This window comes from Arvicanthis niloticus, chromosome 23 (assembly GCF_011762505.2).
Source record: "Arvicanthis niloticus isolate mArvNil1 chromosome 23, mArvNil1.pat.X, whole genome shotgun sequence".
Lineage (NCBI taxonomy): Eukaryota > Metazoa > Chordata > Mammalia > Rodentia > Muridae > Arvicanthis > Arvicanthis niloticus.
Genome location: NC_133430.1, coordinates 5,941,195 through 5,968,385, shown reverse-complemented (window position 1 = coordinate 5,968,385; position 27,191 = coordinate 5,941,195). Strand labels below are relative to the sequence as shown.

At 58.6% G+C, this 27,191-nt stretch overlaps 1 protein-coding gene across 2 annotated transcripts; it reads right to left on the bottom strand.

Moving 5' to 3' along the window:
• Positions 1-937: 937 nt before the first annotated feature.
• On the bottom strand, positions 938-23,006 carry Jag2 (jagged canonical Notch ligand 2). Of its 2 annotated transcripts, XM_076920986.1 has the most exons (26): positions 22,883-23,006; positions 22,341-22,691; positions 15,575-15,632; positions 13,853-14,104; positions 13,695-13,755; positions 10,388-10,518; positions 10,188-10,307; positions 9,907-10,020; positions 9,433-9,546; positions 9,164-9,277; positions 9,030-9,076; positions 8,742-8,915; positions 7,876-8,026; positions 7,645-7,797; positions 7,455-7,568; positions 7,135-7,248; positions 6,922-7,035; positions 6,714-6,830; positions 6,259-6,286; positions 6,095-6,180; positions 5,495-5,608; positions 5,288-5,403; positions 4,659-4,907; positions 3,973-4,104; positions 2,635-2,791; positions 938-2,468 (listed from the first exon to the last, which is right to left on the bottom strand). In XM_076920986.1, the coding sequence occupies exons 1-26, from the start codon at positions 22,946-22,948 to the stop codon at positions 1,972-1,974; spliced, it is 3,744 nt and encodes a 1,247-aa protein (XP_076777101.1). In that variant the 5' UTR covers positions 22,949-23,006; the 3' UTR covers positions 938-1,971. The 2 variants fall into 2 exon arrangements, with proteins under 2 accessions (XP_076777101.1, XP_076777102.1); XM_076920987.1 differs by lacking the exon at positions 9,164-9,277.
• Positions 23,007-27,191: the final 4,185 nt, after the last annotated feature.

Below are 27,191 nucleotides of genomic sequence, written 5' to 3'. Positions count from 1 at the left end.
TCATTTCTATCATGCCCTTGAGGGCCTCAAGTATTATTTAAGAAGAAACTTGAAGGCTATGGGGGTGCTTTTTAGCCAGTATAATGGTGGGAACGTAACTTTCACATCTTACTGAGCCAGGATAAAGACCATGTCTCCTCGGCAGCCTGGCATCTGGACTGCCCAGCGCCTGCATGTGTTCCTGCTGGTCTAGCTCTTCTCTGGAGAGGCTGGGAAGATAGCAGTACCGTGGAGACTCGTCATATACACTGCAGTACAGAGAACAGGGCACAGGGCATCCCCGGAAACAACCGTGGCAGGAGCCAGACGAGCTTTTTACCCAGCAAGAAATATGGTGAGAACCCCCTCCTCTCAACAGCCAAGCAATCTTTCTGCTCCTCGGAGCTATGGACTCTGGCTTTGCTCTTTGCCTTCTGCCAGTCTCTGCCCGAGGGGGCAAACAGCCTGTGCACAAGCTGGCAGGATTGGCTCTCAACACCAAGCCCCGAGGTCATCATTGCTTATTCCTTAGTTCCCACATTAGATACGAAGACAAGAGGACGCTGGCCAGAAGTCGATGGCATCCCTGGGCTTCCTTCTCTCAAACATGCGGTCCCTTAGAGTCTGCGAGTGCATCAGTGCTGAGCAGCGTCTACTTCATAAAGCCCCGTTTCTTACCTATGTTTAGAGGTAGGAGGCCAGGCACCCACAATCCCTATTCCCCAGGAAGGTTCCACTAAGCAGGTGTCATCTACTACAGGACTCCAGCAGCACCTGAGGCCCAAGTCACCCACTTCCCCAAGGTCGACAGACCCACCTGACCTCTAAGATGCCACATCAACATGGCCCCACACCCAGGCCATGTCCCACCTCTGCCTATGTCCCAACTGCACATAGAGAAAAGGAACAGCATCCAAAGAACATGGAGGCCAAAACGTTTAAGTTATTAAATCAAATATACAGAGTGATTCATTTAATATGTACATATTTACAGAAATGCACTTTCACAAGGAGGGTGGCCGGGGCCGGCAGGTGGGCAGCGGCCTGGTGCCCACGGCAAACGCTGACAGCTGGGAGGGGGTCTGTGTGAAGGCACTTGTCACAAGCTTCTATACTGCCGCCGTCCCGGGAGGGAAACCGAGCAGTTGGGAAGGGCACTTCTGAAAGCACAGTTGGAGATCTCTGGAGAGTTCTGGGCAGGAGGAAGCAAGGACGGCAGGCTGGAGGGGCTAGCTGAGGCATGGGCCAGGTTTGCTTGCCGGCCTTAGGCCACACCAGTGACCCCCGACCCCACTGACAACCACAGGCACCACCAACAGCTATGGTAACCAGCATCACACGGGCCACCATGGGTCCCACTGACAGCATGCCAGCCCAGCAGCCAGTGCCACTGACAGCCAAGCCACAAGCCAATGGCCACAGATGTTCCCAACAGCCACAGGTCCCACTGACAGCCATAGGCCAGGCCAATTGCCACAGGTCCCACTGAGAGCTACAGCTAAGACAACAGCCACAGTCCCACTGACAGCCTCAGGCCATACTGTCAGTCACAGGTCCCACTGAGAGCCACAGGCCACACTGAAAGCCACGGCCCAGCCCACGGGTCTCATGGGCTTTTGGGCCTTGAGCTAGAGAGAAACCCAAATGAGGAATAAAAAAGAAGATTCTGTAAACAGCGACAGCCTGTGGTAACAAACATTATACGATTTGGTGAGAACACAAAACACGCCCTGCTCTCCTGCCACAGTGCGTGCGGACACGGAAACTTTACAAAAATAGCAATGATCCGAGAATACTCCGCTGTTTTCCGCCCGACAGCCATTGAATAATTTATACAAGGTTAAAGAAACGTAAAAAATAAACATTTGTTTTTTGTTTTTTTTGGTTTTGTTTTTTACACAAAATAAAGAAACTATGCACACGGCCTTGGCCTCCTGTGGTCCGGCAGGCAGCGTGGTGCCGGCAGGCAAGGGTTCTGGGTGCTAGCCTGGGCTACTCCCTGCCAGCACAGCGTACATCCTTGGTGCTTCTGACGGCGCGGTTGTCCACTTTGGGCCCTGGAGCCCAGCAGGCTGGCCTTCCCAGGGAGCAGCTGGGGTCTTTGGTGAATTTGTGTGAGAGGAACTTCTCTGCCTCTGGGGAGTCCCCATCTCCACGGCTCAGCTCCTCATCCTCCTCGTCCTCCCCACCAGGCCCGTGGCCAGCTGGCCCGGGCAGTGCCTCGCCTGCCCTGCGGGGCGGCGGCGTGAAGTTCTTGCACTGATAGAGTACGTCCTTGTGGCCCCCAGTTCCCAGACCGCTGCTGCTGGGCCGCTCAATGGGGTTACGGATGGGATTGAGCGGGGCCCACTGGTTGTTGGCGCTCTCATCCCGTGGTAGCCGGCTCCTTTCACGTTCTTTCCTGCGCTTTCGTGTCCACCACACGCAGATAACCACACAGGCGAGCCACAGGACGCTGAACACGCTGCACAGCACAGGCACCAGCAGACCTGGGTAGAAGGAGAGGAGGTAAACACTTCCTGCCGTGCCCATACAGGACAAGCAGGGACTCTGGTTTCTAGAATGGAGCTAGGTGGCAGCAGACACCTCACCCCTCTGAGCAACTGCAGATTCCCACTGGTCTCGAGTCTGGGAGCCCCCACCACCCCAGCTTACCTGTGGAAGAGCCACCCATAACAACTGTTTCCACCTTGACCTCGGTGACAGCCAGCAGCAGTGAGCTATTTCCTCTCTGAGTGATGGCAGCCACGATGGCGTGGGCTGTGCTCTGGATCAGGCTGCTGTCAGGCAGGTCCCTTGCAGGGCTGAAAGACTGTGGCAGGGGATGATACTGGGGGACAGTCCAAAGGGACTCTTCCTACATCCCAGGAGCCTGTCCTAGCTACTAGCCAAACCCTGATCAGGTCCTAGCCAGATGTACAGAGGGCTGCCATGGGTAGAGCTGAATCAGGGCTGCGCTACACGTGGCAAGGACCTCAAAGGGCTTTGAGACCAAGAAATGGGGAGCTCCGGTGAAGCTAGATCTTGATGTAGCGGCATACCCACTGTCAAACCCCTGCATCCTGTATGGGGACCGCTGGCCTTTCTCAGTTCACTCAGCCCCCAGATCTGTGCCTGAAGAGCTACACAAACAATACCAGCCCCACAACTCTGTGCTGGCATCCAGCCTGCACCCAAGCCATCTTCTCTTCTCCCCTCTCTCTGAATACTGCACCCTGCCATCACCACATGTCACAAGGCTACCTTGATCTTCTGCCCTCCCCTCCCTTTTGCTAACCTCCACCCTGCCTGACCTAGGTGGTCTGCCCTCACCCTGACCTCCATGGCTACCACTTTCAGAGATCCACATCTGAGAGGTCCAGAGCATCCTCTCCTACGCTCCTTCCACACATGCCAGGCGGGGATCTCTCCAAGAGCCAATATCCACGGCTTCAGAAGCCAGGCAAAAGGAGTGACATGTGCTGTACGGCTGAGCCAGGAGTCCTGGAAGTCACTGGTTCATGCCACGTATGAAACCTATTTCCCAATAACTAGCCTGGTACCCATCCTGTCATCTCTGCCCTGGACCTGTCAATGCCTCCGTCCAACCCTACCTTCCGTAACACACAGCCAGCACTGCCTCACCACAACAATCTCCCTGTTAGTCCCACTGGGCTCTAGAACATTCCTCACGATAAAATACAAACTCACATCCTTGTTGCCTTCCCACCAAGCAGCTGACCCCATGGACTGTCAGTGACCACCTGAAAAGCGTGGTGGTCTTCTCTTACAGCTGTGGCCCTACCCTCCTGGTGCGGTCCATGTGGATACAGCTTCCCATCCAGCCCCACTCAGCTGGGAAGGTGCCCAGAGGGATGCCAAATCCCCGGGTCTGCATTTCACTGTGTAAATGCCTCCCGTCCTCAAGTCTGCCACTGTCTCGAAAGATGCTAGACTGTCACAGCCACTGAGGGTTTAGAGGCCTGTTCAGGATGGGTCCCCGCCCACACTCACCACAGCCACCTCCACGGCACTGGCCCCTGAGGATGAGCGATCACAGAGCAGCAGCAGGAGGCGGTCTCGTGCCGCTGCCCTGGTGGCAGGCAAGGCTCGGATTCCAGAGCAGATAGCGCCCACTGTGGTGCCCTGGGCAGGCAAGCAACAGGTTAGCGGGGCCGAGGGCCATGATCTGAGGCCACTCATCTCTCTGCTAATGGGGGGCTCCATCCTGGGAGCAGAAGAGGAATAGTGGGAGCCTACCCTGCTCCTGACCCAGTCTGTCTGAGGCAATGGGAGGAGCTTGGAGGAAGTAGGAGTTGGCGAACAAGCATCATGAGTTCCAAGCTCCTCTGTTCTGGGGAATGGGCAGGCTAGTTCGAAACACCCAGAGAATGAGGATGGGACACATCAGAAACTCGAACTATCCTTTAAATGGTAATCCGAAGTAGAGTGGCTGCCAGCACCCCGGCAGTATGTCAGCAGCCCAGACTGAACGATCTCTCTCTCTCTCTCTCTCTCTCTCTCTCTCTCTCTCTCTCTTTCGCCCAACAACATCTAGGCTCAGTGCTTTCTCGTGTGAGCCCACTGGTGGCCATTTCTCTCCATAACCATGGGCTTCTGGACCTACATGAGCTGAGCCATGAGCAGACTATCATTCTAGGCGTATGCCTGGGAATCCCGGGTCCCCCGGGATCACTCACCTGAGGCACTTGGTCACGATTGAAACGCAGCGTGAGACGAGCACAGTTGTTGTCCAAATGGGTGGTCCGTGGCAGGCAGGGGGTGCTGGGTGCCAGAGGTTCCTCCGCCGTACACTCCCCCCAGTTTTCACAGGGTGGCTGCAAGCACTGACCCACGGCTTTCTCCCGGCATTGCTGCCCTGGTGGGCACTGGGCACTCAGAGTGCTGGGCTGACCAGACAGCAGGCAAGGCTTCCGTCCACACCATACCTGGAAGAGACATGCCCAGGAGACACATGGGAATGAGAGGCATGGTCAGGCACAGGCAGCCCACAGAGATAAGACATGAACCAGTCAGTAAGTTTCAAGCCAGTGTCTCTACCACCTAGGGGCTTGAGGGAGGCAGGCAAAACTCCACTCCAGAAAGGACTTTCTGTCAAAATAGAAAGCTAAGCAGAGCCCGGGAATGGACCGAGAAGAGAGGCAGGCCCAAGAACCCTCCCAGTTCATTGCTCTAGGATAGCCCTCAGAAGTGGGTAGCCTTATCAACCTACACCCCCACCCCTGTACCAGTCGATAGCTGAGTAAGCCTAAAGGCTCAGATGACTCAGGGTCAGAGTGCAAGAGGGGTGGAGGAGGAGCTGCCCCACCTTGCTGCAATCCCGGTGGCCATCCAGGCAGCGGCAGCTGTTGCAGTCCTCTACCCAGGAACTCCCGTGCGGGAAGGACACGCCCCGGGACCAGCAGGGTCTTGTGAATATGACCACTGTGGTGAGAAGGAGGAGGCTCAAACAGAGTATCCAAACTCTGGAGGGTGGATGTGGTCCACGCCCTGACCACGACCACAGTCAGCCTACCTTCCTGGCATCTGGGTCCAGAACGACCTGGTGGGCAGCTACAGCGGTACCCATTGATCTCATCCACGCACGTGGCTCCATAGGCACAGGGGTTGGACTGGCACTCATCGATGTCTGCAAGGAGAGCGGCTGTGTTCTGAGGGCTGTGCACCCCACACAGGGACCAGCGTGTGAGCAAGGCGGGGGGGGGGGGGGTAGCTGGAAGGTTGTACCTCAGGCCACCTGACCCACAGCTACCTAGGTTGTCACTTTGCCAGCCTGAAGCCTTCTAACCCTCAGGCCCTTACTCTCCTCTACTGCCTCTGGGCTGTGCGCATGCAGGGAGCTCTGTGCTCTACTCTCTGAGGTGGCTACATCCACAGAGACATCCTCACAGTCAGAGTATGAGCAGTCCACCCTCTTCCCAAGATGCAACTGGCTCTTCAGGAAGGAACTAGGCGTCCATAGGACACAGACATGCAAATGGGAGGCAAGAGAGAGCTGTGGCCACCTCATTTACGAGGAGATGGATGTTTATATGCCCCAGCTCTTGACACTGAGGCTGTCAGGAGAGAGCCCTAAGCAAACCCCAGCCCCCTTCTATCCACCTAGGCTGCTTACTGATACGGCAGTCAGGACCCGCAAAGCCAGGCGCACACTCGCAGCGGAACCAGTTGACGCCGTCAACACAGATGCCTCCGTTATAGCTGCAAGGGAGAGGGTGGCCATAAGGGGTCCCCCATGATGGACCCTGCCCCCCACCAGCCTCCTGGGTCGCCACTCACCAGGGCAGAGGGTTGCAGTCGTTGGTGTCTGAAGTTAAGGGGAAAGACAGGGTGGTTATTTTCGCACACACTTGCCCAGCACACTTTGCAGCACATCTTTGTGTCTGAGGCTCGCGGGTAGACACCATCCTGTCCACCATACCAGCCTGGCACGGCCAGAGGAGAAGTGCCAGGAAGGCCTAGGACCCCAAGGGAAGCCACTGGGAGTGGGGGCTATAGTTGGAATGGGACCCGTGTCTTAGCAGCAGCCGTAGACTGCAGAGTGGTGGATCAGGGGAGGTGGAAGGACCCTGCAGGTCTGGTGTAGGGGCTGAATTAATTACAAAATGGCAGAGCAGGTCTCTGGGTGTGAGGTGGGTAGGCGAAGGAGAAGGAAGTTGGAGGAGGGGATGGGGAACCGAGTGAGGTTAAGCAGAACCCACAGGCCTCCCCCACCTGAAGCCCCTCCAGCTCACTATGTGTGCAGGTGCGGCCCTCCCAGCCATCCCGGCAGATGCAGGAGAAAGAGTCTCCGCTGCCCACACAGGTGCCTCCGTTCACACAGGGATTGGGCACACAGCTGCTGTTCTTGGCTGCAAGGAGGGAGAGAGGACTTCGTGTGATGTCTGGGTAGACCCCAACATGGCTGGGGCAGGCAGCCTAGGGCTTGGGTAGGGTGCTTACCGATGGTGCAGGTGCTGCCCTTCCAGCCTGGAGGGCACGCGCAGCGAAAGGTGTCGCCGCTGTCATAGCATGTGCCACCGTTGCTGCAGGTGTAGGCGTCACACTGGAACTCACCTGCAAGCACGCGGCCGCTCAGTGGGTGGGATGCACTGACCACAGCAGGGTCCTGGCAGGCAGCCCCTCCACTCGTTTGCAGGGACCCCAGGCACTTACGTGAGTGGCAGGTCTTGCCCTTCCAGCCATCGTTACAAGCACAGTAGAAGTCATTGACCAGGTCATAGCAGCGGCCGTGGCTGTGGCAGGGGTCGGGGAGGCAGTCGTTGGGATCTGGGGGGAGGACGCCGGTCAGCGGGGGTCACCGGCGCTGGGGAGGGCTTCACGGAGAAGAGCAAGAGCTGGGCCCAAGCACATGGGAGCCTGGGATTCCACCCCATGACTTCAGGCCCATGCACGCAGTGCTGAGTAGGACACAGGGGTGGAGCCAGGCCTTAGCCAGGGGGGCAGTCCAGGTAAGGTGGGGGGTGCAGACTCACTGATATCACAGAGCTCGCCTTCCCAGCCACTGGGGCAGAAGCAGCGGAAGGAATCCACTTCGTCAATGCACGTGCCCCCGTTGTGGCAGGGCTGGCCCATGCAGTCGTCGATGTCTGCGGAAGAGGTTAGGTGAGCTGTCGCTGTGGCTGGCCGGCTTGCCCCACCCCACCAACTCTGCACACCACTCACTCTCATGGCAGTAAGTGCCTGTGAAGCCGCTGTCACAGATGCAGGAGAAGTTTCCCCCAGGCAGGCTGACACAGTGCCCGTGAGGGCCACATATGCCAGAGGGCGCAACACCACGTGCCCTGGACCCTGCCTCGAACCCGCAGCCGTCGACCACTGTGGGAAAGAGATGGACAGGGATCGGACCCATCTCCACCTGGGTACCCACCCTGCCTGAAGGGCTGCATCCCTCACCTCTACATGCCCCTCCAGGGCACGTCTCCCTGGGCACGGAGCAATTCTTGCCACCAAAGTCTTCTGGGCAGGCGCAGTAGTAGTCACCCTCAAGGTTGTAGCAGCGAGCACCATTGAGGCAGGGGCTTGGTTCACAGAGATCTGTGTCCACCTGCAGGTTTTAAAGGGCATTTGTGAGTGTCTAGCTCTACACAGAAGCACTGTTTAGCATAGACAACCAGGCCTCTCTGCCTCAGACCCGGCAGTGCCAAGCTGAGCTTGAAGCTCCCGCCCACCCGAGAATGTCCGAGCACCATCAGCTGGACGGAAACACCTGTGGGCCACCAGCCCCCTCCTGCCGCCCTCGCCTCCACAGCAGCCAAGCTTCCTCTGGCTCCCACAGACAGCATCCGGCCTTGGCTCCTCCTGCCGGCAGGAAGGCCAGCTTCTGACCCCCATGTTGCCAGGCTGCCCTCAGAGCCAAGAGAGGTCCTTCCTACAGCCGTCACCACTGTATTCCAGGGACCCAAAGCCAGGCCTCTGCCACAGGCCACTAAGAAGTCCACAGGGCCAGAGCGAAACCATGTTTAGCTCAGGACAAGGGAGACCATCCAATAGGGGTCAGGGTAACAGCCCTGAGAAAAGTCACCTGCTTCTCCCCAGGCCCACCCTTGATCCATGATGACCCCATGTCATCAAATACATGATTCTGCCTTTAGGGGTCTTCTTGCAAGCTTCCCCTCTGTGTGGTCCCATAGAGGGAGTGAAGCATGTAAGATTGCTGAGACAAGGAGCAAGCTTGGCTTTGGAGATGCAGAGGACCCACCCAGATAGCGTTCCCAGCACAGTGTGAGGTAGCTCCCACAAAAGCCCCTCTCAGTTACTACCTCACAGTGCAGCCCAGAGAGGCCCCTCGGGCAGTGGCAGCGGAAGCCATCCACCAGGTCCTCGCAGATGCCACCCCGACTGCAGGGGCTGCTGGCACACTTGTCGTACTCCAACTCGCAGTGACGGCCTCCAAAGCCCCGTGGGCACACACACTGGTACCCATTTACCAGGTCCTAGGTGTGTGGACAGGTGGGTGGGTGAGCAAGCCTTGGACAACCCCACCCCCGATCCCCTCCAGCCACCCTCCACACTCCCAGACTTGGCGGGCCATGTGGCAGCCTCCTTACCTTGCAGGTGCCCCCGTGCTGACACTGTCCATGGCAATCGTTGATGTCTAGAGGCAGAAGGGCACGCGGGTGGGGTCAGTGGAGCCCTCTGTGCTCCCCAGCCCCACCCACCTGCGCCGCCCACCCATACTGACTGATGTGGCAGTTGCTGCCCTTCCAGCCCGGGAGGCAATCACAGTAATAGCCGCCAATCAGGTTTTTGCAAGAAAAAGCATTAAGGCACGGCTTCCCTTCACACTCATTGGCGTCTGTGAATGAGACAAGGGAGCTGTGGGGCTCGGGCCCCACTCACCCACTGGGCCCTGCACCTGGCACCCGCAGCCCCAGCAGTGCCAGCAGCAGCAGCCACAGCCGCATGCACAGCATACAACCCATGCACAGACAGCCCCCAGGGAGCCCTTACCCAGCTGGCAAGTAGCCCCCACCCACTGCTCCGGGCAGATGCACTCGAAGCCGTCCACCTGATCCACACAGGTGCCACCCGCTGCACATGGATTAGAGGCGCACTCATCGATGTCTGCGGGAGGGGGTGGGGTGTAGAGAGAGAGAGAGAGAAGGGTAAAGGTGTGGCCAGCAAATGGGAGGTCGAAGTCAACGGGTACAGGCCTTGGCCAGTCAATGTGGGATCATGTCTAGTTAGCCGAGACCCACGGACAGAGGGCATGGAACACGATGAGGGTAACTGCATAGCCGTCGAGTAGGGACACACGCAGTACACGGGGGTCTCAGTCTGCAGCAGGGAGGCACAGTCCCATGTAAAAGCAGCAAGAACCAACTGTCGTTTGGCCAGGGTGTCCGCTGTGCCGTGGATTCAACCGCTGTGTCCACACCCCAAAGTGCTGCCCACTCCTACCTTGTGAAGCCCCCAGACACTCACCGAGCGCACAGGTGGGTCCACTCCATCCCGATGGACAGTGGCACTCAAAGCCAGACGGCACTTCGTGGCAAGAGCCCCCGTTGGCACACGGGTTGGAGGCACAGGCGTGCTCAGCTGCAGAACCAGAGTATGCGTGGATTGATGCCCACAGAACTCAAGCACTCCTCCCCAAGTACACCAGACTCAGAGTTCATGGGGGTACTCAGAGTTCATGGCCCACTGTACGAGGCAGTGAAAAACGGGCTCAGCCAGGCTCCCTGAGAGACAGCATTCCAACGTACCCCGCTCGCAGTTCTTGCCCAAGTAGCCATCTGGACAGGCGCAGAGGTATTGGTCAGGCTCAGCGTTGATACAGGTACCCCCGTTGACACAGGGGTGGTGGCTGCCACAGTAGTTCAGGTCTGGGCACAAGGGTAGGGCTCTCAGGGATGGGCCCAGCTTCAGAGCTATGGCCTAGCCCTGCCCACTGACCACCATCTACCTTTGTCACAGAGCAGGCCACCCCAGTTGGTCTCACAGTCACAGTGCCAGGGCTCCACACAGCTGCCATGCACGCAGCCAGGGTAGGGGACACATTCGTCACAGAACTTGCCCTGCCAGCCGTAGTTGCACCTGGGGGACCGAGCAACGAGGTCGTGAGCTGGGCAGATGGGTAAGGGGTACAGGAGGCAGGCACAGAAGTGCAGGCCACCCCTACCGGGTCTTGGCCCTGGAGAACAGCTCTGAACTAAGCAGGGGTTATGGCTCGCTGGCCAGTCTCGCTGTCACGGGCATTCCCGGCCACTGGCCGAGATGGTCTGTCCAGCTGTCCCGTCACTCCCCCCTGAGCTATTCTAGGACTCAGCTCTGAGCCAGGCCCCACAAGCAGGCGCCTGGAAGGAAGGCCCAGCCGGGGGAGGCCCAAGGGTTTAGTGCCAGGTGCTGCTCACCAGGTGCTGCTGGGGACACAGCAGCAACCGGGATCTGAGAAGGATGAAGAGGCATCAGGAGAGATCCTGGCTACCCTGCCCGGTCCAAGGGCTCTGTGACCTTGGGTGCCGCCCATATCCTCATTGCTACTCAAGGGCAGATGCTTCTCTGACTCCTAGGAAAGTGCAACCCATGGTCTGCCTAGCCAGCCCTATGGGAGGGCCACACCGAGTGGGGCTGAGCCCAAAATGTAGATCCGAAGATCTCATCAGAGGCCATAATCTTAAACCCTGACTCTGACCACACTGTGGATTAGTGTTGCCTCTGGGGAGTCACTCTTGATCTAAGTAGGTGGCCAGCACAGAGCCAGCAGGTGAGAGAGTACAGGGCTCCAGTGAGCTGCCCTCTGGGTCCTGGACAAGACTCTGGGGGCCCCTTCCTTAAAGGCTAAGGTCCTGTGGGGCAGGAATGACGTGCAGGCCACGTCACTTCCACGCTGACACCCGCCACAGGAGTTATTTTTATAGAAGGAAAAACCACAGCCCTTCCTGAGCTGCTCTGGAGCCACGCACACAGGCAGTTATCAGCCCGGCTCACCCAGGCTCACATAGGGAAACTGAGGCTGGTTCTAGGATCCAGCCCAGAACGTCCAAGGCAGGTCTGGCCTCCCATGTCTACTTGGGTGTCTTCTCTCCAGGTGATACGGGGAGTCGAGACTGGGCAGTGACCAGCCTTGGATCACCCACCAAGGAACACCAAGGCTAGCTTTGAGCCCAGGCCCTGTGAGTCCCATGGGCAGGTTCTCCGCCCTGGGCGGGCCATCCCACACCAGACCCCACCTTGTGGCTTTCCTGCCAGCTTTCCAGGGCCTGGGGAGGGTGGCAGGAAAGCGCAGCCATCTCCGCAGTAGCATCCGGTTGGGGAGGGGTGTCCTCTGCTGAAACCTGAGCTTTGGACAGCAGGAGGCCATTTGGCCTCACCCTCCAGCTCAGGGAGAGGCGGGTGGCACTCACCTACTGCCCCCTACCCTTGCTTTCTTCCCCAGTGTTCCTGTCTGTGTGCCTACCCGCAGCCGTCCTGCACTGCAGGGAAGTCAACCCGTCTTTCATCTCCCTCCAGCAATGACCACAGTGGATGCTGGTACAGCCCACAAGATAACGTAATACACCTTGACCCACACGGTAGGCTCCTGTGTTTACCACTAGTGGGGTGCCTCTGCCCAGAAGCCACACCCAGTTCCAGCACACTGCTCAGAGCCAGGCTGTGTAAGACTATGCCGGGCAGAGAGCTATCCACATGGACAATTTCTGCTGCCTATCCCATCCCCACCCCCCTCCTAGGATGTGGCTCCTGGAGCAAGAAGCTAGCCAGGTACTCCTCCTCTCGCTACCTTGAGTCCTGCCAAGCCTGTCTGAAACCAGTGTGCAAGTGGCACCTGGGACGTCTCCACTGCACATCCATCTCTTTCTGCCCAGGGACCAGCCTAGCTGCTGAGCCTGTCACCACCCAGGGCAATGACACCATAGCCCCGCCCCCAGCACATCTCAAGACCCCACTCCCTGGCCATCCCCTCCAGACCAAACAGTACATGTGCCTCACTGTCCTCATCTGAAAACACACACGAGGCATACCCATTGCTCAGAGGGCACCTAGGGACAGCGAGAACAGGATGGCAGGAGGGGCTTGGCGGGCCTACTGCTGTGCCTCTCCCAGCCTGAGACACTCACCTCCAACCCTTTCCTCCACCCTCTACCCCCCAGGCCAACTCCCCAACTCACATACCCTGAGGTGTCAACCTTTGCCCCTCTCTGTCCTCAACCCCACTAACTTGATCTCACCTCCATAATACTTCACGAGACCCAATGGCTCCTATGCTACTCTAGGCTGCAAGATGGCCCCCTGTCCCTGACCGTGGACTGTAAACATACCTGGCTGCCACACGCTGTGTTGCCTTAAGCCAGGCCTGTCCAATGCACCCCCGTGCTGCACACACTAACTTGCCCCTCCCACAGCCATCTCTACCTCAGTCACCACAGCTCCACGGGTTAGTGAGTCAAGCTAGCAGGTTTGCTTGACCACACACTCTCACTCCTGTATCAAACTCATCATCAAATCCCTGCTCCTGAGAATGTCTGCAGGTCCAGCCCACCCTCCACCCCACTGGCCCATCGCTTTCCCATATCCCTTCTTCCTCAGAGCCACACTGTGTGTGTCCCCGCAGCCTCTCTCGAGAGGGCCCCTTTTCCCCAAAGCCTCTCTCTGCAGAATCATGTCAGTCTCTCCCACTAGCACACCACCGTGACCTACTGGGCACAGACTCCTCACATTTATATAGTGTTCATACATATATGCATGCATGCACGCCACATACACACATTACACACATGCTCACCACACACATACACACACACTTGCATGTGCACAAACACTTGTGCACACGTGCATGTACACAAATATGCACAAACGCACACACACACGGGCTTGCATGCGCACAAACGCATGTGCACACGCACCCACACGCTTGCACATGCGTGCACGCACACAAGTGTACAAATGCACGCACGTGCACACACACCCCTTAGCCTCTGCTTCTTGGTGATGTGACTACCTGGCCACCCTCCCTTGTCCCTTTCTAGCTGTCCCACGGAGAAACTGTCACGAGACATGCCACATGCTCAGGACAGCACTGCCCCCTTAGTGGCCACATGCTTTGTAAGGGCAGGGTTCCAGTCCAGCTCTCTAGCTTCTGACTTCCTGTGTGGCGGACACCTGGCATGAAGCACATACTCCATGGCCTACTAAAGCCCACAGGGTGCCCCAGCTGCTGCAGGCTTGACAGCAGCTCGGGTGAAGAAGGGAAGGGCAGGCATGGTGCTCACCTGCACTCCCCAGGCTCAGTGCATCCCCCGTGGAGCAAATTACATCCTTGTTTACACACGGCTGGAACAGAGGGGCAGAGAGAGGCACGGCTGCAGCCAGCCTGCTAGCCCTGCCCCGTGCCCATTCCCATCCCCACACTGGGAGACAGACCCCTCACCTTCTTTGCATTCCTTGCCCATCCAGCCATCTAAGCAGGCCTTATTGCCGTACTGGTCGCAGGTGTAGTGGCCGAAGAAGTCGTTCCGGGGCCGGCAGAACTTGTTGCAGGTGGCACTGTAGTAGTTCTCGTCACAGCGTACTCGGATCTGCAGCTCCAGGTGTGCCACGTGGCCGCTGAAGTGCAGGCTCTTCCAGCGGTCCTCGGGGTTGATCATGCCAGCGTGCGACACCCGCTCAATCAGCAGCTCCTCTTGGGGAGCAGCCGAGTTAGCCTAGCCGGAGGCAGCGGCTCCCCGGCAGTCCCCCAGGAGTCAGTGCCACATGGGCTCTACCAGGCAGCTTCAGGGGCAACAGGGAAGCTAGGCAGAGGAGGCTGCCACCCCTGCAGGAGCCAGGGGCAGAGGGGATGCAGTCTAGGCCCCCATGAGAAGGCTGGGCAGAAGCTCTCACTAGGACCCTGTAAGCTGCCATTCCTGCTTCCTCCTCACAAAGATGAGGTCAGGAGGGCGATACACCCTAAGCTTCCTTCCACACTCACGGGCACCACACGCTAGCCATGGACCACACCATTCTCTCCTTCCTGTTCTGCCAGGCTGGACTGTCCCATAGCTGGGCCTCCCAGTGCCCTGAAGCAGGCTAACCGAGCAGGTGCATGGCACCCGCCACTGCTGTTTGGGGTTTCCTGTGGCAGCCGGTCACAGAGTCCTCCTGCTCTACCTTTTATTCCTGTTGTATTAGTACAGGCCCAGCTGGGCACTCAGTGCCTTGGGGTGGAGCTCTCCCAGTGAGCTCTGTGCTTTTGTTAAGGCTCCTGATTGTCTTCCTTGGACCCTGGCTGGCCCCCTACTCCTGAGCTCCCTGCTCACCCATTCTTAGCGACATCACTGGGCCTGGGTTTCTGGGATTCACTGGGATGAATTCTGACGATGAAGGTCATCAGTCTCAAGGGTTACATTTGATCGGGTCTAATCCATCAGCGACCCTGTGCCTCTACCGTTCGAGATCAGCCAGAACGCCTCGCCCCTCACGCTGCCTAGTTCAGCCTCTTTGTCCTGATGCACACAGCATCCTCTTTGAGGGACTCCTTTTTGGCCTTGCAAACTCTTGTCCACACGCAGCCAGGGCAATACATGCCCTGGAAGAGGCCAGCATCCTCCCTGGCCCAGGACCTGAACTGAGCCTTACTGACTGCTTCATCCCCCAATCACAAGAACTCCACCCAGAACCTCAAATGCTAGCATTGATCCTGTCTCTGGGCCTTTGTACTCTGCTCAAGGAGCTTTCGCCATTTGTCCACAGAAAACCTCTGCCTCTCCACCCAAAGGCTGAGATAAACCCCCCCCCCCCCCCGCCACATACACAGACTGCACACAGAACAGCCAGCTTTGAAGTGGTGACCCTCAAGCTTCTAAGATAGAGAAAAACACCACAAAGCCAGAGAGCCACTTGAGGGTATCCCATTCCATGGTGTCACCAACATGGGCCTCAGAAGGCTGCACTGAAGACACCAGAAGTTAAGGAACAGAATGAGCAGCTCTGCGAAGCCACAGGTGTGGAGAGCTCCTTTCACAGAATAAGACCTTTCAGCCACATAAGCCATTGCCCTCAGCAGACAGAGGGCCTTGGACCTGGCCACAAGCACTCTGGCCCAGGGGACCAGAAATTCTTGCTGGCAGCCTCCCTCCACCCACCCACTTCCCCCAGTACAAGGCATACTCACCATCTGGAGTGGTGTCATTGTCCCAGTCCCAGGCCTCCACGATGAGGGTAAAAGAACGCTGTAGACACAGAGGAGAACAGGTCAGGTGCCTGAGGCTCCCTCCCACCTGCTGTTATTCAGGATGGGGGCAGGGTGCATGCCCCTGGCCTGTGTGGCTCCGGGCTGCTCAGGCCTAGCAGAGAGCTCTGCTCCATGGCTCTGTGGTACCCGCCCACCCCGTCCCACCCACGTCCCCAGCACTGGCCCATCTCTACAGACCCCACATATCCCAACTCGTAAGTGAAAGATTATCCCTGGCTGTTTGGCTCCTTGCTCTTGGGGTCCCCAAGGCCCAGTTCAGCTCCACCCTGTGCAAGCTCCTGAAGTCAGCAGAGGGTGAAGGGAGGGGTGCCGGCATCCGTGAGCAGAGCACTTCCACTGGGAATATATCCCTGCACTTCACTGAGGTCCGAGCTGAGGTTGAAAACTACCTGGTGCTATATACTTCCTAAGCCCACCTGAGAGGGCAGATCCTCTGGCTGCTCAACAGTCGCTCTACCAGTCTCGTGGAGGTGCTTACCCAACAGAAACAACAGCAGAGAGCACACAGTCAGTCTCCTAACTATCACCTCAGGACAGGGGTCAGGAAGGTCTCGCTGCACAGGTGGGGGATACTGAGGCTCAAGAGGTGCTGTGCTGGGCACAGCCTCAGTCCACAATCATGGCCCAGCCCTTACCATCTGTCCCTCCTGCCCCAGGCCATGGTGATGAGCGCTGCTGTGAGCTGTTACCTTGGCAACATAAGACCCGCCCCGTGAGAGGGTGGCCTGAGCCCACCATGACCTCAGGCACCCCTTCCTCTGCAGCTTGACTATGCTGAGAAAAATCTCGGGCTTTCCTGGATGGCTCAGAGTCACCGGCCATTCTTCAGCTTTCAGAACCTTGCCCCCAGACTCACTGGAGCCCCATCTAACATGGGCTAAGCCCTAGGTTTTCTAGAACTTACCACACCCCCTGCCATACCCAGCCTCACGGGCCTCGGGTTAGGAGAGCCTGTCCTTTCCCTGTCTGTTGGCACCTCAGCATGAACACTCTCACTTCCTACTCTTGTACCTCCTCTGAGCACCCATCGTCAGACATAGGCCATGCCACACGAGCAAAGCCAAAAGTAGAGGGTCATTGGTCCCCTGGTTCCATGAAGCCACTACCAGGTTTCTTTTTTTTCTTTTCTTTTTTTTTTGGGTTTTTTCGAGACAGGGTTTCTCTGTGTAGCCCTGGCTGTCCTGGTACTCACTCTGTAGACCAGGCTGGCCTTGAACTCAGAAATTCACCTGCCTCTGCCTCCCAAGTGCTGAGATTAAAGGCGTGCACCACCACCGCCCGGCTCACTACCAGGTTTCTTAAAACCATCTAAATCCTTCTTAAATCCTCACCCTGGTTCTCCTGCTCCCTGTTCCCACCCTAACTGCTCTTCTTCCCCACCCCCCTCAGCAAGCACAGCCCTATCCGCAGAAGCCTAAGAAATCCCCAGTGTGTACCTCACCTGCCTGGGTGCAGAGCCTATCCAGCGCTCCCTACACACCATCCTAACTGCGGGGTCCTCAGTCCCTTCCCTGCCCCTCCAGTCCTTTACCCGCCCACTCATTAGAGTGCAGACCTGCCTACAGTCCCTGTATCAACAGATGGAGCCAGAGAAAGTGAGGGACAGGCCTAGGTCATATAGCCCCAGGAGAAATAGGCTATAGCCCAAGGGGGGAAGCACTACAAAGAAGAGGAGGAAGAAGAAGAGGAAGAGGAGGAGGTAGAGGAAGAAGAGGAAGAGGAGGAGGAGAAGGAGGTAGAGGAAGAGGAGGAAGAGGAGGAAGAAGAAGAGGAGGAGCCAGAAAGGAGGCCAAGCGGGGCCAAGAGAGAGTGAGAAATGAGAATGGAGAGGGCCATAGCACAGGGCACGAGACCCCCAGCGTGGAATCACCACTGGTTCCCATCAAAACAAGTGGCCAGTAAGATCTGAGGCTATCAGCTGTTACACTTGCTCTGGTGCAGCACAGGAACAAGAAGCTGATGGGCTGTCAGAGAACAAGGCCAGGCTGGACCTGAGGCCACCGCCAGCACTGCTACTGGCCAAGCCCACCAGCTAGGTACAGAGGCAATGGCAGAGCCACAGGGCAGGCGTAAGATTCCCTGCACACACCTGCGCTTCGGATGATCCAGGAACACTCCCAGGAAACCCACGCCAGCCACACAGGTAGGGTTACCACCACCTCAGCCCGAGCACAGGGCTCCGGTTACCTGCTCCCGCAGGGACACGGCCCGCCTGCCGCCTGAGAGGGCCTGTCGCCCGCCAGCTGGGCTCCCTACACCTGGATGGTAGGAAGTCATCCAGGGAGAACCTGAGCCAGCAGGCAGGCGGCACCTGTGGCTTCTCCCCACCTGCCTCAGTGGCCCCCCAGCACCTCCCTTCCCCCAGCTTCCAGTGCCCTATCCCTCACTACAAATGGCCGTGTGCATCCCTGCCTGGGAAGCCAAACCCTACAGTTGACAGAGGGACGAAGGCAACTGGGCTGGATCCTTTAGGATCTCGGGGCTCTTTGGGGGGGGGGGGTGTCTGGGAGAGACAGAGAGCTACCACCTGCCCAAGGTTCCCCAGAAGCAGGGAGAAAATCCTGGCCCCTCCTCCTAGGGCAGGCCTCCTGGGCCACCTGCCTGACAGCCTCTTCCCAAAACCTGGCCCCAGACACACCCCCAGCCAAGTCCATCATCGGCTGGTCAAACTCCAAGTCTAACTGTAACCCCCTCACCTAGCGCTCAGACAGAGCTAAAAGGACAGCAGAGAAACACAGGAAAGGCAGACAGAGGACCAGGTGTGTCCCCTGGCCCCATAGCCAGGGGACTCAGCAGCTCGGCCTCAGGTATTCTAGCTGCCTGTCTTGGCCCCTGACAGCGCTAAACACTTGCTGCCAATGTCCAGAGTGCTAAGCACAAGACACATTTCCTGAAACCAGAGCTTTGGAGAAGTGTAGGCCGTAGGCCTCAGTCACCATTGTCACCCAAGGGATAACCCTCTTAGGCTCCAGGTCTCTGGACCACAGGAAGAAACAGTAGGCTAACCCATGCCCGAGCTTGGACAGGCGCACCCCACATCAGAGACTAGCCAGGGCCTAGTCTAGGTGCGCCACTCACACTGCTGTAAAACCCAGGGTCCCACTGTGAAGAGGGAAGCAGCCAGTGTGGCCCCTAACATGCCTCACGGTCTACTGCAGCTATCCCAGGATCAGGATGGATATGTGACATCCAGCTTGGGATGTAGAGACAGGGACTACGAATTCAGGCCTTTGCCTGGATCCCCGGGATCTCCCAGAGGCCTGGCCTATTTCCCATTCCGTCCAGCCACCATGACAGCACCTTTCCTGTCAACCCACACGCACAGCATCCACCCCTTCCCATCACACGACAGCTCTGTTTTCTATTCACTCCTGTGGGGCCAGGGTCAAAGGCCCCATCCACTTCCATGTCTGAATCCTCCAGGTTAGCACTTTCTGCCTCACAGGGTCCCCATGTTGCTGGCTGTGGAAAGACTATACTGCATACTATGTGGCCTTGACCAAGACACTAAACATATGAGGGAGATGGTCAGGTACAGAACAAAGTACCACCTGTCCCTAGCTCCAGCCACCAAGGACTCTTGGTCTTATAAGGATGCCGTGGGAGGCAGATGCCCTAGTGTGGGTTACGATGAAGAGGCCGGTGCCCATCCCATCCCAAAGGCACAGAGGGCAACGTGGTCCTTTGGTGTACGTGCAAGGCACACATTCTAGAACAGCCCTGTGTCGGATAGGGTCAGGCCCTCTCCTCTGTCCATGCTCCCAGATCCGTCCCAACCCTCTTCTGTGACTACTTATAACAACCTTCATCAGCTGTCTATCCCACCGGGACAGTCCTCCCCTGGCCACCTTGCCTTGCCTCCCTCAAGTACACATTTGGCTGTGTGCTGGACAGCCAGTAGGGGGAGAGGAAGGACTTATGCAGGACAAAGCTACATTGGGGACTTCATTATCAGACATGCTGGGCATCCTACAGCCTCAGCTAGCTTCAGGAGTCCCAGTGCAAAAGGCATTGCCTCCGTCTCAAAAGCGGGGAGCCAGGTTACAGAACTGCTGCCATCGGTTCTTCAAGCCTCAGAAACCAGGTCTGCCTCAGGCCCACCTCTCTCTCACTCACGACCCCAGAAGCACCCTGGAGCCCACGCTCTACCATGCCGCAAGTCTTCCAGCTCTGACGGTGGATACATCACTGGTCTGCCACCAAGGAAGGAGACTGGAAGAGGGCTGCACCCTGGGCTCAAAAGGCAAGCTGGTCAGGCAGAAGGCCTGTGGTAGAGACCTCTTCTCTTTTGGCAGCCTTTCCCAAGCTCTATCCCCTCTAGACAGGCCAGCAACCATCTTGATCACCAATTTAGCCAACGGGGACCTCCTGAATATGTCATCCACCAGACCCCAAAGGAAAGCTCCCGAGCGTCTCAGACCTCTCTGTCAACCACCTGCTCAGCCCACAGAGCTCAAGCATGCGTGGTGAACATGGCCTCCCCACTGCTGGGTATAGGCAGGCACCAGAGCCACTCCAGGGAAAACATACATCTCCTGAGGCCATCTGCCACACGCACAACCTGAGGGGGTTTGCTGAGGCTTTTCACATCGAAGAATCCACTCAGAGAGGCTCCGAGGCAGATGCAAAGCCACAGCTACCTCAGTGCAGGCCCAGGAGGAGCTGTGAGAAGCCTGTGCTTACTCTCCTCCACCTTCCACACCGACCCACGAGGCCCCCCACCAACCCAAGGAACCCAAGTCCCAGCTGGTTCTTGCTGTCCCCAGGAACCAAATGCTCCAGTGGGCACCTGGATTCCAAATGTACCCTGGCTTACGGGACAGAGATGAACTCGTGGCAAATCAAGCAGCATGGCCGCAGGGCTGTTGCCAAAGAGCGGAAATACCAGGGTACTGGCATCACAACACCAGTTCCATGCCCGGCAGCCAGGTTATACAGCAAGATGGGAGAAGGGGAACCAGAACTGCCCCCCAAAACACAAGACACCCTTTAACCTCCAAACTTTCATCCAGGCTAGTAACTTGCCTACCCCTGAGGGGTCTGAGGAAAGCAGCTGGGAACAGAAAGTTAAAACGTCCCCAAGACCAAGTACCAAGACACGAAGGAAGGCAAGGGCCTGTCCCATCCCGTTCCACACCAACCGGCTGGCCAGTGGGGCAAAGAGCCACAAGGGACACGCGTTGGCCCGCCACATTCCTCCAGGCTCTCCCTGCCCCCACACCCAGTGCTGCCAACTCGAGCAGAAAACACATCCTCAGGTAGCGATTTGGAGCCATGCTGGCTTGGACCCAAGTGCAGATGACAGGCTGTCGGCTCTGCTCAGACCTGCCTGCTGTGCTGTTGTGGGGGCGAGGGGGGGGCAGGGCCAATAGTAACTGCCTAAGGCCCCTCCCATGCCTGCCCCTGCCTTTTTTTATGGGGGGGGGGGATAAACTTCCTATCGAAAGCCCCCAGGGTCAAGGATACCTGGTTAGGTAAGGGTACCCTACATTTGGGGCAGGAGCCTAGGGAAAGGTAACGATGGAGGCGCAGGCTGGGTGGCCTTGGAAGAAATAGTTGTCTGGGGCGCAAGCAAGAGGAGAGCAGGGCAAACCCTACCCACCCGTGCCTGGCCCCCAACTGAAAGTCTCCGTCAGGACCAAGGCACCAGATAGACCCACTCCCATGGCTCTTGGTAGCTGGACCAACCGCAAATCCTCGGTCGGAAAAGCTCTTGGGTATCGCCTGATACCACACTCTACTCCCTAGTCCCAGGCCTCCAGACCCACCCTTACCAGCTGTTTTTAACCTGGTTCTCAAGGCTATGTCCATATTCACCTCTGCGCCTACCTAATTTCACACCTGCAGACAATCAGGTAAGGGTACGAGCCAGGTCCAGAAAGTGAATAAAAGCAACACCACAAGACTCCCTGCTCCCAGGCCTTTCCACCATAGGCATGAGACCTGTCTCCCGCAAAGCTGGATCCCCACCACCCTTCTTCCTAGCATGCCCAGGCTTGGGTTCCTGCCTGACCTGACCACCCCTAAACAGACAGGATGCTTCTCAATTCCAGAAACTCACAAGCAAACTAAAACATCCGCAAACAGCGGTGCCACAGAGGGTTACAACTTGGAGCCTAGTTAGTGTCTCTTCCCTTTCGGAGGGGGGTCTTTCCATCTGTAGCAGCTTCTGCCAACACACACAATCAGGCCATCCCTGCGCAGGTCCCAGGCGCCTGTCCGTGCCCCCCGGGCATCCAGGAAACTGCAGGGCAGGAGCAGGCTGGCCGCCGGCCCGGACGACTCCGCCAGGGCCTGCCCCGGACCAGCCCCAGCACGCGCAGCGCACATGCCTGCACAGCCTGCCGGGCCGCAGGCGCCTCGCACCTCCCCACGCACTGACACGCGCAGGGCGACGTAGGCACACTCCGAGGGCTCCCGTGCACGCGGACCTTGGCCACCCCGCCCCGCCGCGCCGCGACCCCAAGCCTATCGGCCCCCGGGAACCCCGCGCGCCCACGTGGCCAGGCGCGAACCTGGTCGCAAGAGCACGCGCCCCAGGCCCGCCCGCGGCGCGGCGCCCCCTGCCGGCCCCGCCCCGTCTGGGCGCGCGCGGCCCGCACCCGCGCGGCCGCAGGTGCTGAAGGGACCGCGGCGGGCGCCGAGGCGCGCAGGGAAGCTGAGTGCGGGGGAGGGGCGCACGTACCGGCCAGGCGAACTGAAAGGGAATGACGACGAGGCCCGGGTCCTGGTGGCCGCCGGTCCGAGACCGCGCGCGCGCTCGGTCCCCCGCAGCGCCCGCCGGCGGCAGGTAGAAGGAGTTGCCACCCAGCACGGGCGTGGCGCCGTAGCCGTAGCTGCAGGGCCCCGTGGGCGTCACCTTGGCCTGGTACTCCTTAAGGCACACGCGCACGTACGTGTCGCACTCGTCGCGGCCGCAGCCCCCCGCGCGCGTCGTCCGGCCGTCGCCGTCACAGCAGGCGCCGCTCAGCAGCTCCCCGTTCACGTTCCGCAGCGCGCTCAGCTGCAGCTCGAAATAGCCCATGGGCCGCGTCGCCTAAAAATAAGGCAGCGCAGAGTGCAGGGAGGCGCGGGCCGGGGTCGCCGAGCCTCCGCCCCGCCCCCACCCGCGCGCCGTTCCTAGGGCTCGGGACCGCGGCCGCTTGTGCGCCGCCTAGCCCGGAGGAGAGGAGCGGCCCGGCCCGGTGCGCCCCGTCCGCGCCCGTCGCCGCCGCGCGCCCCGCTCACCTGCACGCACAGAACCAGCAGCAGCAGCAGCCGCCGAGGCAGGCGTCCCCAGCCGCGTGCCCGCATCGCCGCCTCGACCCCGCCCGCGGCCCCGCCGCCGCCGCCGCCGCCCGCGCCCGCTATAGCCGCCGCGCCGGCCTCCAGCGCCCGCCCGCCCGCCCGCCCTCCGAGCCCGGCGGCGCACAGGCGGCGGCGGCCGCACAGGCGGCGCGGGCGGGGTCGAGCAGTGCGCGCGGGCTGCGCGGCGGGCGTGCAGGGGAGGCGGCGGCTCCGGCTTACTGCAGCCGCTCTCCGGCGGCCGGCCCGGCTCCCACCCGGCGGCGGCGGCGGCGGCGACGGCGGCGGCGGGTCCTGGCCTCGGCTCTGCGCGCCCGCGCTCCCGGCACCGCAGCCAACAAGTTCGGGACGAGACTGACAGCTCGCTCGCCCATTCGTCACCCGCGCACCTGCATATGCATGAGGGGGCGGGGCCTCGCGGTGGGGTGGGGCCGTGGGGGGGTGCTGGGGGCACCCCGAGCTTTAAAGGAGGCGAGGGTGCGGTCTGTGCGCGGGGCGGCGGGGCGCGGGGCCACCGGGCTGTGGCTTCTCCTGCGCCCAGGCTCGCTGAGGTGGGGCCTTTTCTGCTCCAGAATTCTCGCCCGGGTTAACAGTCTGGGAGTGAGTGGGGCGCCCCCTGAGGTCACTGCCTTGGTCCCCTCCCATCAGAGCGCAGCCACTCTCGCGCTGCTCTTGGTCCCAAGGGAGATGCTGCCTGCTGCACACATCAGGATTTTGCCTCCACGCAGAGCGGGTGGGGCCCTGGGACCCGAGTGAGCCCAACTCCTGGTGCGCCCCCTTCCCCCGAGGAATTTTGCCCCCAGCTCCGCAGCCTCCTGCCACTTTCACGCAGGCTACAGGGGGCGCTGCTCCCCTCCGGTGCTCAGCCCTCCCTTCCTCCAAGCGCACAGGTTGAGTAGCCAGTCAACAAACGCTCCTTCCTGCAGGCTGTTCTCAGTTCCAAACTGAGGTGGCCATCACCAGACTCTCTTATCTTCAAGGAACGTGCCGGAGAGAGGTCCAAATTTAGGGTTAAGAAAACGGGCATAAAGGATAGTGGTCCATGTCAAAAGGGCTACCCAAAGAGGGCTTTCCAACAGTCTGGGAGTCCAGGTCACAGGGCCTGGGTGTCCCAACCCTCCACTACCATTTCTTGACCCTGTTCCTAGGTGATCATTCCTCTTTCCACATTTCAATACCGAGGATTCTTTGTCTACAAGCTGCCTCTCTTCCACTCAGCAGGGCCCTTTCCGATGCCAGTGGTTACACTCAGTGATTGGTGATGTCTCCCCTTCAAAACCCCACAATAACTGGGTTGTCATGTTCCCCAAGGCTCCTCTCCCTAGTCTCCCTGACTGGACCAAGTCGCTGCCAAACAGGACTTCCTGGGGGAGGGAGAAGTTCTGACACTGGTGAATCAGAGGCACAGTAGGCACAGTAGAAGAAAAGTGGGTCAGGGGTACTACCCACTCTCCTGGGCAGTGCCAGGCAGCCTACACAGAGAGCCAGGCCATGGAAAAGCCTTGATACAGTTTCCCTGCCCTACCATTGTGTAATGGCCGTCCAGGATCTCCGGCAGGAGCGGTAGGCCTGAAAGGGTGAGCCAGCATCCCCCATATTTGCAGCGTTCCTGGCTGACTGCTTACAGTGCTCCCACTCCAACCTGAGCCCAGGGAACCCACAGGCAGGTAGGGTAGGTGACTGGGCAGACACAAGCCAGGCCTGGCTACACACAGAGTTCCCCTCCCCCACACCAAATAAGGAATTGGTGCATATTCAGAGTCTTCCTGTGGTCTGCATCCTTTAAGAGACATTCCCTTAGCAAATTCGGCTTCACCTTCCCTCTTGCCTGGAGACAGGAGGCCACAAAGGACACAGAACCTTAGTTTCCAGCTTGTCTATGTTCACCACCTCTGAGGCACTAGGCCAAGCTGTGAACTAGGCAGCCACAGTCCTGGTCCACCCGCCGGGGCCTCTGACTAAAGATGGCATAGACGTATCCTGTAGACCAGCAAACCATGAGAGTCCAAACCAGGTGGGGGCCCCCTGTGAGACCCAGCAGGTAGAGCCAGCAAGGAAAGGAGAAGGAGCAAACATGCCAAAGTTCTGGGGCTGAGAGAACCTGACAAGGGCTTGTAAGGACAAGACAGCCCAACCAAAGCGGGTGGCAATCCTGCAGTCTTCCTGCTGACATCAATGAGAAGTCACAAAGACCAGGGCTGGGACGTGCCACACCATGACTTACATTTTCACAAGGTTCCTGGCTGTGGCGTGGAGGGATGCAAGGGGAGTTCGGGGTGATGCTGCGGTGCTGTTGAGAGGCACCGGAATAGTCAGGATGATGACTAACGGGGCAGGGGCTAAGGTGAGGGAGTTTAGCATGAAGCTGCAGCCCTTCCCTGTGTACTTCTCTGTTTCCTGCTGTCAGCCAGCTGTAGGAGGACAGGCCAGCAGGCTGAGCCATGGTGTTCTGATGGGCTTCTGTGTGGCTGCCTGACTCAGCCTACCTGCCCCTCCTCCTGAGCTCAGAGCTGTGGGTGCAGTAGCCCAGGGGAGGATTCTTCCATCTGGCTAAGACACGAGATTCACCTTATACACTGGTTCAAGGCGGATATGCCACCAGCATACCTTGGAAAGCAGGGAGCTATAGTCTGCCTCTCCTAGTTATCCAGGCGCTTTGTGAGTGAGACCTGGAGCCTCTTGGCCAGAACAGCTGGCGAATATTAGGGCAGAATATTCAATATCTGGGCAACACCTGCCTTGTCCAGGTGTCATCCCCACAGTGGTAATGACAACCTCCTCTTTCTCTTCCTCTTCCTCCTCCTCCTCCTTCTGTCTCTGGGAACTACAACCTTGCCTGATGGTGACCAGAAAATGCTCAAGGTGTGAAAGGTGATCACTTGCATTGAGAGGGACCCTCCCATGGAAATCCCCTCCCCGAAAAGTTCTGCAGACTTTGGGCAGAACTGCTCTGGAAAACCTTTCAAATCCTGTGCTCTCCTTCATGCTGTTCCCAGTGTACTTGAGGACTCAGGATCCCTGACCTGACCCTACTGGGTCAGATGTTCTGCCTTCAGGAAGGCCTGCATCACCCACTGGGCACAACACCCTTTGGTCTCCCACCTGGTAGCTCTCTCTAAGACGCCTAGCACTAGGGGTCAGGGCCTTTTCTGAATGGGAGCCTAGCTTGAGCTGAACAGGCAGAGGGGCCTCGGGACCAGGCTGAGGGATGAGGCAGCCCAGGATTTGGACAGAGCTGGCTAGGCTCTGGAGTGAGCTATGCTTCCGCTCATGTCCTGTGATGCTAAATATAGCGTCCAGGGAGGGGAGTTTCCGGTTACAGCCCCCCCACCCCAAGCCGGGAAATCGATGCCAGCTCCATTAGGCCCAGGAGTGGTGCCTGCTGACCTGCCCGTCAGGCTGAAGATCTGAGTGAGGGACTGGACTCTACCCAAACCCAGGTGCCCTGACTCGCTCAACCCATCCTTCAGGCCAGTCCTCCCCCACTCAGTGCCTACTAGAAGCCCCTCTGACAGCAAACTTCCAAGAACAACCCTGAGAGCTACAGGATTCCAATGGTGGGCGTTGGGCAGCTGCAGAAAGTCAGGGAAGGGCATAGATGGTAGGGGGCTGGGTAAACTCCTGTCCCGGAAACATCAGGGTGAAGCTGGGTCACTGTGCCCCCCCCTTCCCCATATTTAGCTCCTGGATACACACTACACACCTAAGGACCCTTCACTAAATGCTGTGTTGCTTGTCTGACTGGGCCCCACCTAAAGCTACAAGCATTTGCATACAGGTGGTGCTAGGTGTGCAACCCTTGTTTCCCAGCCTCCTCAGGGTGGTGCCTCAATGTCACACCCACCTGGAGCACATAGAGAGGGTGAAGCCCGTGTCCCTCATCTTCCAGGGCAGGGCAGGGGACTATAAGAGGAGAGAGAGCACCCATCCCACCTCAGCATGCCTATCTCAGTGACTACACTTAGGACGACAACACTTCAGCTCCTGACCTCATATCCAAAGGAAGTCCTGGGACACAGAGCCTCAGGACACGCTCAGATAGCTCATCACCTGAGCTCCACTGCACTGACGGATGACGGATGACGATGACGGTAGGGAAGGATGCACCACTCCAGGCTACCTCACTGCCTGGGGAGGTGAGAGAATAGTAATCAGTGGTCCATGACCCAAGGAAGTCATACAAGATGCTGACTGGAGGGTTTGAAGCTGGGCCATTGTTCTGAAGCCTGACCTTATCCTGAGACAGGCCAAC

What these genes read in the sequence shown, in the direction of transcription:
- Jag2 (XM_076920986.1), bottom strand. Translation starts at nt 22,948, where the DNA reads ATGCGGGCACGCGGCTGGGGACGCCTGCCTCGGCGGCTGCTGCTGCTG. An exon ending in TGGACCCAGATGCCAGGAAG is followed by an intron (nt 5,404 to 5,494) that starts GTAGGCTGACTG and finishes TTCTCACCACAG; the next exon opens with TGGTCATATTCACAAGACCC. An exon ending in GTGCCGTGGAGGTGGCTGTG is followed by an intron (nt 2,792 to 3,972) that starts GTGAGTGTGGGC and finishes CCCCTGCCACAG; the next exon opens with TCTTTCAGCCCTGCAAGGGA.